Raw genomic sequence first — 12,904 nt, 5'->3', positions numbered from 1 at the left:
TTGGTCAACATTACTCAAGCAGTAGTTTGCCATAATCAGAAGTGTCCAGACACTGATGGTAACCACTTTGAGCACCTCTTGTAACTGCAGAAGTCAAATGTGACTTGTATTGATCTTTTATCGTTATATGTTGAGTATTACAAATTTAATACAGTTTTCCTTTCTTAAAATGTGTATACAGGGCCCCCCTGTCAACCCCCCTCTCCCCATCCACTATCCCTCTGACATCACACAGAGCCATTACATTTCCACTGTCTCTATTCTTAATGCTGTACTCCGCTTCTTATAAGTATATACATACATATATATGTATATATACATATATACATATATATATATGTAAAATTATAATTGGCATTCATTATTGTTCAGCTTCAGCTTCAGGTGTACAATGCAGTGATCAGGCATCTACATCATCCCTGAGGTCGTCTCCCTAATGAGACATGTGTCCATTGGATACCCTACAAAATCTTTACATTATTGATTACATTCCCCAAATTAACTTTCATAATGCTGTGGCAATCTGTGGTTACTGACTGCTTTCTATTCACCTCACCTTCCCCCTTATCCCCGCCCCCCCATCTAGCAACCCTCAGTTTGTCCTCTTTGTCTCCAAAACTGTTTCTGATTAGTTCATTCACTTATTCTCTTCTTTAGATTCTGCATAGCAATGAGATCATATGGTACTTGTCTTTCTCTTTCTGACTTATTTCACTTAACATAATGTTCTCCAGGTCCATCCATGTTGTTCAAATGGTAAGATTTCTTTCTTCTTTATGGCTGCGTAATACTTCATTGTATAAATGTACCAGTTTCTTAATCCAGTCATCTACCGATGGGCATTTCGGTTGTTTCCATGTCTTGGCTATTGTGTATAGTGCTGCAATAAACATAGGAGTGCATAAAGTTTTTTGAATTAGAGTTTTGGATTTCTCCGGATAGATACCTAGGAGTGGAATTGCTGGATCATAAGGTAGCTCCATTTTCAGATTTTTGAGATACCTCCATACTGTTTTCCATAGTGCCTGCACCAATCTGCAACCCCTTTTCTCCACATCTGCGCCAACACTTGTTGTTTGTTGATTTATTGATGATAGCCATTTTGACTGGGGTGAGATGGTATCTCATTGTGGTTTTTATCTGCATTTCTCTGATGGTTAGTGAGGTTGAGCATTTTTTCATATGTCTATTGTACGTCCTTTTTAGAAAAGGATTTTTGTTTTTTGAGTGGCCTTTTTAATGGCATCCATTTCTTGCTGTATGGATGCAATGTCTTTTCAAATCTCTATGGAAATACTAATTAAAACTTACTGAAATTTTCTTCTGTTTCCTGCACTACCTCTGTTTAAACTTTCTTAAAGCCTACTTATTTTTATCTTGGTCTTTCACTCATTCATATTAAAGGCATTTAAGTATAGAAACCTCTGTATGCTGAAAAACTGATTGGGAACTTGGTGTACCTGAGCAGTGTCTGACAACTACCAATATGTTAATTAAATGTTGAGTTAGTTATTATGATGTGTAAACTTCCAACTGCCAAAACATGGAGATCTTTTTTTCTGATGTCATTCAATATCTTTAGAAAAGAACCCTCCAGGTTTTTGCCTGGGGTGTAACTTCTGATTGCTGAAATATCACCCAGCAGAGGGTGAGTGTGTGTGTGCGCGCGCGCGCGCGAGCACGCGCATGTGTGTCTTCTGTTCCTCATTCAGACTTATAGTTGACTCCCTCTGTTTTCAGTCCCATTTCACCCCTTCCCTCTATATCCTGTGCACTAGCACGCCAAGCCTCAGCTCTATCCTGCTCCATCCATTACCACTCATCTTCCATCTATATCTATCTGCCAGAATTTTGTTAAAATCTCTCACCCTCTGAGGGCCTCCCCGTCTTCTTCTAATGGGTTTATATGGTGTAATTGTTCCTTTACCATCATTTTGGTAGAATCTTGAGATAGAGAGGAGATAAATATAAACATGGAACTATTTTCCAAAATATCGATTCCAAAAAATCAATTTGCCATCTTTAATCAGACTGCTTAATTTTAAAAGTGTTTGTGTTACAAACTTCCCCTCTGTAAATTTGGTCTTGTGAATAGTGTAAATTTTCTGCTTATAAGATTCAAGAAGTGATTCTCTCCATGTGACTATGGGAGTAAGGTTCAGACAACCTTGGGTGGTTTCGTTTCCTACTGAGTCATCTAGACAAGGGGAAAGTACTAAAGATATTGCTTAGGGAAGTGTGAGATACACTGTCTCTTTATGACTTTGGAAGTCTGGTTACTTATTTACAACTGGGATAAGGTAAATGATCAAACAAGGAGAGGAGTTCTACAAACCATTTGTTAAGTTTTTAGTCTGCTACTAAACTGCACTCTTGTGCATTTCTGAACGTTCAGTTACCCTGGATTTCCAACATCTGGAACAGAAAAGAAGCTACAGCATCACTCAGGTCCCTCCCAAGTCCCACTCACTCACAAAGAATTTACTCTTTGAGCCACTAAGACATTGGCTGGTTACTCATACCACAGATTCCTCAGGATTGGCTGGGAATGCAAATAAAACCCTGTGTGCCCATAATCAAGCTGATAAGCTACAACATAAATACACACCAGTTCCTCCTCTTAGAATACAATATGAAGCATTTGCTCTCTTCTTTCCTCCTAACATTTTCATGCAAGACTGGGGGAGGAAACATTGTCTCTGGCCAAAAGGAAAAAGTATTTCAAAAAAAAAAGAGCCTGAAATGGGTCTATTGAGTTCTAAAGCCAAGCAAGCCCGAATTCTTCTTCTGGGGCTGGACTCTGCTGGGAAGTCTACTCTCCTCTATACATTAAAGCTTGCTAAGGATATTGTGACCATCCCGACAGTAAGTTTCAACGTGGAGACGCTCGAGTGGGGAAAGAGTCTTTCCCTCGTGATCTGGGACGTTGGAGGACAGACCAAAATGAGGAGACTGTGGGACTACTTCTGTGAGAACACCGACGGGCTGGTGTACGTGGTGGATAGCAGCGACAGACAGCGGCTAGAGGAATCCAGGAGGGAGTTTGAGCACATTTTGAAGAATGAATACCTTGAAAATGTGCCTGTTGTCCTGTTAGCTAACAAACAAGATGTGCCTGGAGCTCTGACTGCTGAGGACATCACCAGAATGTTCAAAGTGAAGAAGCTCTGCTGTAACCGGAGCTGGTATGTGCAGCCCTGCTGTGCCATCACCGGGGATGGGCTGACCGAGGGGCTCAGGCAAGTCGCCGAATTCGTGAAAAGCCACAAGAAATCAAGAGAAACTTTAGCGGTCTTTAAGCAGAACTGAGGGCTGTGCAGTGAAAGAGACATTGATGGAGTTGAAAGGGTAATTTTTTTTCTGTGCCTGGTGAGAAAGTTGCTGAGATTTGAAAATCTTTTCCTGAGATGTTATGTCACCCACATTCAAAGAACTCAAAATAATATCAATAAAATATTATTTTTGGCCAGACACTTTAGCAAACTATGTGGTAATGATGATTGAGAATTAAAAATGTAATATTTTGTGCATGTTGGATGGTTCAGAATAATCACATTTGGGACCAAATAAATTATTGCTTTATTATTTTTATATGACTACTAGAACATTTTAAGTAAACTGTCTGCTAACAGAGTCACAATCCTTTCAGATTGTTTTCGGCTGTCACAGGTATGCAATTTCCACTACACTCATATGTAACAGCTGAGTGGTGAAAAAAATGAACTTTAAATTATGGAGAGGAAACTGTTGGATGTGATCATTTTGTAAACCCCTATTTATCCTCTATATAAAGTTTCTCTTCCAGATTCCTGCTAGCTTTTTGAAATCTATTGCTGGGAACTTCCTACAATGAATCAAACAATGAACTCCAGGCTGTAGTTGCCCAGAGGCTGTGTTTTTCCACAGGGAGAGAAGTTTGTATCTTAAGATTCTGGGGATCAGAGTAGCACCTTAGAGTTTAGGGTAAGGTCGGGATTACGGCTCAGCTTGAGGCCATAGACCCAAGACCAGCTTTACTAAAATTCAATGTAACAGTCATTGCTTGGGAACTATGTATGGCTTGCGGTACTGATCAAACAGGAACCAGAGGTAGACTTTGCTCTTGCCGTTTACTGAGGGAAACACGAAGCTAGTAGTTAGAATAGGGCAGTAAGTGCTGTGTGCTACACAGGAGAGACTTTCTGACCTGGAAAGACAGGAGGTGCTTTATGCAGGAAATGGTGTTTAAGAGGATCCTCAATGTTGCATGAAGCTATGGGTTAGTCACTGGAAGTTCCCATCACTACGAGGCTCTCTGACACGCTGTGGGGGAGGGCAGGAGGAGAGGAGGAAGTAGAGATTGAATCGGAATTCCCCTGAGAGGCTCAGAACTCCAGAGAGGCCCAGAACTCCAGAGAGGCCCTGGTACTAACTCTTTCCTCCTATACTACCTCCAACAAGGCTCAATGGAGCTAGAAGCAGGTTTCAAGCCTCCACAGCAGCCCCTGAGACTCACAGAGGAAAATAAAGGTATAATAAACCAGGGGTGCCAGCTGCTGGTTCTCTTCTCTCATCTTGGACATGATTTGTTCAGCAAAGATCTGAGCAGCTACTTCTGTACTACACGATAGAGATTCACATATTATAATAAAGTAGATATACACGTAATAATAATTACCATTGGTTGAATACTTGTGTGTGCCAGGTATACTAAACACTTTCATACATCTTCTCATTTAAAGTTCATAACTGCCTTGAGAGGAACAGGCATTATTTTCTCAATTTTATAGATGAAGAGTACTGAGACTAAATAAGGTTAAACAATAATAACAACCACATACATACACACACACACACAAGACCTGGTCTTTTAGCTGAGGAGTGGCAGAGCCAAGATTCAAACTTACGTGTGCCTGATTTTAAGACTTGTGCTGTTAATTGCCATGATATTGTTTTATAAATAAGACATAGTTTCTGTCTTCAATGAGCTTACATCATACAATTAAGAATAAATCCAGGTTAAATTAAAAATAGAACTACCATATGATCCAGCAATCCCACTTTTGGGTATATATCCAAAAGAGACTAAATCACTGTTTTGAAGAGTTATCTGCACCCCCATGTTCATTGCAGCATTATTTACAACAGCCAAGACATGGAAACAACCTAAGAGTGAGTCGACAGATGAATAAAGAAAACATAATATGTGTATTCAATGGAATATTATTTAGCCACAAAAAGAAGGAAATCCTACCATTTGCAACAACATGGATGAAATTGGAGGGCATTTTGTAAAGTGAAATAAGCCAGACATAGAAAGATAAATATTGTATGATCTTACTTATATGTAGAATCTAAAAAACCCCAATTTATAGAGACAGAGAATAGGTCACTGGTTGCCAGGGACTGAAGGTAGGGGGAATGGGGAAAGATTACTCACAGCGTACAAACTTTCCATAAGATGAATTAAGTTCTGAGGATCTCATGTACAGCATGGTGACAACAGTTAATAATACTGTATTGTATACTTGAACTTTGCTAAGAGAATACATCTTAAGCATTCCTACCAAAAAAAAAGTACTATGTGAGGTGTTAATTAACTTGATTGTCGGAATCCTTTCACAATGTATATCAAATCAAGTTGTATACTTTAATATATTATTATATATGTAGTACATATATAATAATATATTAAAATTTATTTGTCAATTACACTTCAATAAAGCTGTGGGGGGAAAAAGGAATAAATCCAGGCCAACATACATAACTTCTATAATAAGAAGGTTCTTTGAAAAGACAAGCTAGGCAAAATAAACTGAGTGTAATAACAGAGATATAAGAAAAATGCTGAAAGACTGTGGCAAAAAGTTACGGATTTCAGGAAGACCTCAGGGGAGTGGCAATATTAAATGGTTCATAGAAGAGTTTTTCCGAAATTTCACAAAATGATTAAAACCTCCAATATGCATCTTTAAAAATAAAATGCTTCATCCCTTACTATTTTCCCTATGTATTTTTTTAATCTTCCTAATCTATTTTTTTCTTTTTTTGGGGGGGGCTTCCGGTGAAAACTGAAAGACCTACTAGACAAATTTTTAAAAAGCTGTAAGCACTAATTTTCCTAATCTTAAAATCATGAGTCACTAACTTGTATCTGAAAATGTCTGAACAGAATATATCATTGTTCTTAGCATTTTGGTAGTTTGAATTAAGTCAAGCCCTTTGTGGCCCAGTCTTAGTATAATGTAAAATTCAGAGAAAACAGTGCCTAAAAATATTGAAAGCAATTAAAACTTCACTTCAGAAAGCTCTGGGTGTGTGCGGTGGTTGTAGTGGGTAGATACACTCAGTACAGAGCAAAACTTATAAAGTAGCTTTTTCCTGTCATTTCAACATGCCTCCCCCACACAACAGCTATTCCTCTACATCTCTACCAATATTCTTTCAAAAACTTGAACACTCTCCCTTTTTCATCCCCTTTCCCCCTTTCTTCCCTGGGATCCATTCTATTTTCTTCCATCAGTCATTTCTTTCCTTTTCAATGAAGTTTTACCAATCTTTCTTTGGCATTTCCCTCCTACTCCCCCTAGCATATTCCTTTATGCACACACACACACACACACACACACTTGTGCACTCTTCACTCTATCTACTAACGAAGACCAAAAGTGAGGGAAGGGTAAAAGGTTAGGTGGATAACAGCAAAATATTCCTTAATATGTGAGAGAAAAGGGGCTGTGAATACTCATGCCTTGATATTTATTATTGTCATACATTTTATTCTGTTATCTATATATAATAAAATAAAACTTTTAATTTATCAAAATAGCATATTGCCATGGATCTGTAGCAACCAAAAGCAGAACACTTCTGAAATGTTCCTTGGTTAAAGATTTAAAGAGTCTGAAAGGTAAATATCAGTTAAATATTTCTGTGTGTTTTTCTAAGTGTTCCTAGGTGGAAAAAAAAAATCCCTACAGGGCATAAGAATAAAGAATGGCAAATAAGTAAAGCAGCAGCAGTTTATTGCTGATAGATGATAGATGCTAAAATTAATTTGATAGACTGATAGATGCTAAAATTAATTTGTCAGTTTCAAAAGCAGATGTTTTCTGATGATGAATAACTTGAGTTCTACCAAGCCAAGGACGACGGGGAATTTCAGGTAGAGAGTCCTGAAGTTTTCGTCCCTTGTAGGTGGCGTGGAGGGACAATCCACAGAGGCTGCAGTGTGTTGAATGTGTGGATGAACAGCTGGAGGACAGCATCTAGAGGGGCTTCTGCAGACACCGGGGCTTGCCTGCTCTTGTTTGCATGAGCTCTGTCTCTAGAGAGCTCTATTTCTCGGCCGAGAAATAGAAAGAGGACAGAGACTTCTTCAGTAGTGTTACTGATTATTTCACATAATTTGGGCTATAGTGTCATGGGGGCTTCAGTTCACCAGATTTGTAGCATTGTGTTAACTGTTAGCACATTGAATTATTTCAAGCACGAGAAGCACATTATACCTTGAAAGTGCCACACAAATATTAAGTTGATCATTAGAAGACTTAGCCAGATGAGTAGTATTTTCACAAGTCCCTCGTTTTGTTCTCACCAAATCTCCTGGGGAGACATAACAAGTGTTATCAAAACTATTACAACGATATGAGGAACTAATTAAGCAGTTACTGAACCTAGTCCTCTGATTTCCAAGATTAAAAAAATTGTAATTATTATCATACAATGAATTTAAGATTAATGTGGCAATACATTTTACCATTAAATGTGTTTCTGTAAACCAAATGGGACAGGTGAGAGTATTTCTTGGGTCAAAAATTTAGGAGCCATCTCTCATTTTCCCCTCATATCTCACATCTATCAGCAAATCCTGTCAGCTCTCCCTTCAAAACACATCTGCCTTCTGGCCACTTCTCAATACCCACCACTACTAGCACGCCACCATGATTTCTCATCTGGATGGCTGCGTTCTGTGCACAGAATTCTGCAGGAGAGGTCTAAAAATGAAAATCAGATCTCATTACTGCCCTGCCTGAGAACCTCTGTGCCCTTACCTGACCAGTACCTGCCTCCTATATCTCCCATCTCTCCCCCTCCAGTCCCTCTTGCCTTAATGTCCCTGTATCATTCCTAATTTGTTACAACCTCTGCACCCTTAAACATGCTGTTTTCTCAGTTTAGCAAATACTTGCCTCAGGCTTTCAAATGGTTCCCAGTTTCACATCCTTCAGGGCTCCAACCAAACATGCTATCTGTATTCAGTTTTACGATTTGACTCTTTATCTTTTTGAATATTAAGTTTTGAATTCACAGAGTATTTATATGCCTTGAAAGTTAAAATTACATACAAAAGTATATTCAGAGAAGTCTTGCTCACATTCTAGCCATTCCCACCTATCCACAACCTGTAACCATTTTCATTAGTTTCATGTTTATCTTTCGTTTTCTCATAGCAAAAAAAAAAAAACACCCAAAAAAACCAAATACATATAATTATATTCTTGTTTTCCCCTATTTCTTAGATAAAGGGCTACATTTTATATACACAGAATAAATAATTTTAAAATGAAGATTTACTACCATATTGTGGATGAAAAAGGGGTTCTATGGAAAGTAACCTCACAGGGTGATCTGCCCATAAATTCCTAACTGGGCAGGTCATGGTGGGTAGTCACGCCTCAGGCATATAACATTAGTGAAAGGTTTATCTTTGCCTTAAGCAAACTCTGTCCATTGTTTTTGTGCATCTAGGTTAACACACCACTGAAAGAAGGGTAACTGCTTTAAGAGCACCTAATCTTGTTAATTACTTTATAATCCAATCCCCCTTGCTTTCTCCTACCTTCGTATAATCCTCCTTACTTCCCTCCCTAATTCCAAATACATAAAAGAAACTGCAAAACTGTCACTCTCTGAAGCATTTGAGATCTTGCTTCCTGGCAGCATTGTCAGTTTGGGCTAAAACAAACTCATAAAAATTCTCTACAGGTTTGAACATTTCTTATGTCAACAATACTCATTATTATATTAAAGAAGACATCCTCCTTTGTACAACAAACTGATTTGCAATCCTCTCTCTTCAAGTTATACATAAAGTGGCATTTTATTTCTAAATCAGGTTGAATTTTCTTTTATTTTAAAGCATTTTTCCACTGGAGTTCAATGTACCTGCTGTAGTTGCCTATTAGTGGGAAACCTGAGAGATTGTGTAACAAGATACCATCCTCTGGTTACCAAGGGGTAACCCCCATTATCTACATAGTTACCTTTCTGCTCTTGTTTTCAAGCAAATGATACACATTACATTTATTCTATAATGTAATCTTTGGTAAAAATACACTGATCTTACTTTGTAAAAATAAAACTCATGTATCTACATACACACACATATAAACTTACATAGAAAATGGAAAACACACCAAAATGTTTGGGTGGTTGCATTATAGATGGCTAGAATTCCTGCTAATTCTTAGCAGTACTTTCCAAATTTTATACAGTGAGTGCATGTTATTTTTATATTTAGAGGAAAAATATTATTTCTAAAGAGCTGTTAAGTCAACTGTAACTGAAAAATAAATAATTTTCTAAAAAGAGCTGTTTAATTTTCAGAGCCTATATAAAACATGAGTAGATAATGCATAGTTTTAGAACTGTCATTTCAACTGCACTGACCAAAAGTAATAAGAAATCCTTAAAAAAAAAACAGAAATATTGCGATGTTTGAGGACATTGTAACCAAGTTTTTATAATCTAAGACAAAAACCCTCAGAAACCAAAGAAAACAAAACAGCTAACATGTATTGAGCACTCAGTACAGGCCAGGTTCTGTTCTAGCATTTACATGTATTATGTCATTTAATCCTCACATTAACTGTATGGGGTAGAACATTAATACCCTCATCTACTGAGAAGAGATCTGAGACTCAAAGCCACACAGCCACCTAAAACTGAGAAAAGCATTTAGTCTGGTCTTTGTATATAATCAAGCTCCTACTGTCAGTTGTTTGGTGAGAATTCTATTTTGCACCTCTGTGCAAAGATTTGATTTTCTCTTAACCCATGGCTTACTTCACATTCAAATGATCTTCCCCTCATTGCACTCAGAGTCTAAAAACAGTTAAGGAGCAAAGAATGAATATTTAACAAAATTAGTTCTTCATCAGAAACAGAAAGTTTGAAAAATAGGGATATACAAGTCTCTGTTTGCACTTTGCTACATTTTCTTCTAGTCTTTATTTTTCTTCAATAGATCTTTTTTGATAATTTGGTAATTTGCTGTTTTCATCTATCATCACAGCCATGTATTATATATCTTTGCCATTATTATTATATATCTTTCAGATCCATCATTTTTCAATGTTACATCATTTTCAGTGATGTAGATATACCATAGCTTATTTAACCATTTCTCTATTGCTGCGTTTTTATGTTGCAGCCAATTTTTCATCTAATAATCCAGCAACAAACATCTTCATGCCTGTATTTGTCCTCCCCCATATTTATCCCTTCATTTATCAAACATTGACAGAATACCTAATGAATTCCAGACACTGGATTAGGAGTTGGGTTTAAGATTTTTTCCCCTAGGATAGTATTTCAAGGTTGAAAAGTTTTATGCATCAATATATATTGTGAAATTGTTTTTTAGAAGGTCAACATCAGATTATTCTAAAAGAATTCTTTAAAAAGGAAAAAAAATGATGTAAAAACTTTTAGTTATTTGATTACTGATGACTACACCAATACACCATTATGTATTGAAACCTCAAAATAGGTATATATATTTGTAGATTTCAAATCACTTCTGACAGGAAAAAAAATAATGAAAAAAATTTATAGTAGTTTTTGCCTAACTATAACTCAAAATCCAGACACAATAAAAGAAAATGGTGATAAATTTGCCTACGTAAAAGTAAAAATTGTAGCAAACATTATAAACAAAGTCAAAAGACAAACATCAAACTGGCAGTTAATATTTGCAAAATACAGTCAGCTCTCTGTATTCACTGGTTTTGCATTCGCAGATTCAACCAACAAATCGAAAATATGCAGAAAAAAATTACACTGTTGCTGACATGTACTATGTAGTAGGCCTACAATGGTTGTCTCTGTACTGAACATGTATAGACTTTTTTGTGATTATTCCCTAAGCTATACAGTATAACAACTATTTACATAGCACATACATTGCATTAGGTATTATAAGTAATCAGATAATTTAAAGTATACAGGAGGACACATAGGTTATATGCAAATACTATGCCATTTTACTTAACGGACTCGAGCCTCTTGGGATTTTGGTATCCTCTGAGGGTCCTGGAATCAATCCCCCTCAGATACTGAAGAGCAACTGTATATCATAAAGATCTTGTGTTTCTAATGAAAAAGAACACTTAAAATCAAGAAAAAAAATAACCAAAACCCTATAGAAAAATGTACAAAAGACATACACATGGTTGACAATAAATGACATTCAAATGATCCTTAAACAAGTGAAAAAAAATCTTCAGCTTCACTACTAGAGAAATGCAAATTAATACGACAGTCAGATACCATTTTTCACCTATCTAGTTTGCAAAGGTGTGTGAGTTTGACAATATATTCTATTATTCTGTTGGTGAGGCTGTGGGAAAATGCTCTCATTCAACACTGGTGGAAATACAAATGGTATGACTTCTGTGGAGAATTGGACAACATCTAACGAAGACACATTTGCATTTACGTCGTACCTTTTGATTGGATAATCTCTCTTGTAGGAATTCTCCCTGAAGATACACAACCCATATCTGAAATAACATACGTGTAATGTTAATCATTGTGGCATTATTTGTAATAGCAAAATATTAGAAACAACCTAAATGTTCTTCCATAGAAGACTGGTTTAAAAAATAAAAAAAGCTATATCCCCAGAGGGAAATACTACTCAGCCAAACAAAAGAATGAAAAGGGGGACATGCCAAAGGGAAACTAAAAGGGCCAAGAGGCAATGGCACCCCAGTAGCAACAAGTACACCTAAAGCCCAGATGATTTTGGTTTCTAAATATCATATCTCACTGAAAGGAACCAGAGTTCCCTGGAGAAATGGCAGTTCACTACAAAGTGACCTACAAGTTCAAAGTACAAGGTGAGCTTGAAGTATCTTGTGACAGAGAGCTAGAAAGAACTCAAAGGCTGATGGAGATAGGTCAAAAGTTTATAGTAATGGCTTAAGGGGACTTCTACTGACCAAATCTAAGATAATTTAAGCATTAAAAAAAACCCCAAACCAACCATAGTCATGGGTTATAACACACTGAATAAATAAAAACAAAAACTGTAAGTCAGTTTAGTAAATGACATTAAAAGCATAAGAAAATGAAAAGGAAAGAAAAGGTGTGAGGTGGGGAAAAGGACAGCTCTTTCATACAGAAAAATGTAGAGGGTTTGATAGAATTGCAAAGTCACTATTTTGCAACTGCAAAGTAATAACTAACCTTGGGTAAACACATGTTATTTGTATAAGATCACAAAATGATTTCCTGAACTATCTTCTGGCTCTATCTATGATCTAGGATTAACAGACTCTGAAATGGAAAGCCTTGATCGAATAAGGGAAAAACTATGGGATCCTTACTTTAGTATGTTTTTTCTTTTCTCCCCAAAGCTGAAAATCACAATTTACAAGTCCAATGTGAGCAGATCCCCAGCTCCTCATCTTGAATTCTTTTCATCGTTTGTCACAAGGCTACAAGATACATTGGAACTACCTGCTAAAGGAGGCTTCATCATAAACAAAATTGAAGACAAATGTCAAATTGTGACTTAATATTTGTAATATATAATATAGATAAAAGTATGATGTCCCTAATATAAATATTACCATGTTTCCCTGAAAATAAGACGTAGCCAGACAATCAGCTCTAATGCATCTTTTGGAGCAAAAAT

At 36.7% G+C, this 12,904-nt stretch overlaps 2 protein-coding genes across 5 annotated transcripts in view; one reads left to right on the top strand and one right to left on the bottom strand.

Annotated features, from left to right (window-relative positions):
• ARL14 (ARF like GTPase 14) overlaps positions 1-3,735 on the top strand; it is a 76,693-nt gene extending 72,958 nt beyond the window's left edge. Inside the window, exon 2 of the mRNA XM_081028528.1 lies at positions 2,396-3,735. Coding sequence (XP_080884654.1) covers positions 2,671-3,309 — 639 coding nt within the window. The 5' untranslated portion in view covers positions 2,396-2,670 and the 3' untranslated portion in view covers positions 3,310-3,735. The remainder of the gene's footprint in view (positions 1-2,395) is intronic.
• The window catches only part of LOC308488602 (uncharacterized protein), a 53,919-nt gene that overhangs the window by 37,346 nt on the left and 3,669 nt on the right, over positions 1-12,904 (bottom strand). For all 4 annotated transcript variants that reach the window (XM_081028494.1, XM_081028495.1, XM_081028496.1 and 1 more), the window contains exons 3-4: positions 11,709-11,765; positions 7,488-7,584 (exon numbers count right to left, since the gene is read on the bottom strand). In XM_081028494.1, the coding sequence (XP_080884620.1) occupies positions 7,488-7,584; positions 11,709-11,765 (154 nt within the window). The remainder of the gene's footprint in view (positions 1-7,487; positions 7,585-11,708; positions 11,766-12,904) is intronic.

Source organism: Rhinolophus hipposideros (assembly GCF_964194185.1).
Source record: "Rhinolophus hipposideros genome assembly, chromosome: 2".
Lineage (NCBI taxonomy): Eukaryota > Metazoa > Chordata > Mammalia > Chiroptera > Rhinolophidae > Rhinolophus > Rhinolophus hipposideros.
Note: the sequence above shows the minus strand (reverse complement) of the source record. Positions and strands in the feature narration are given on the sequence as shown.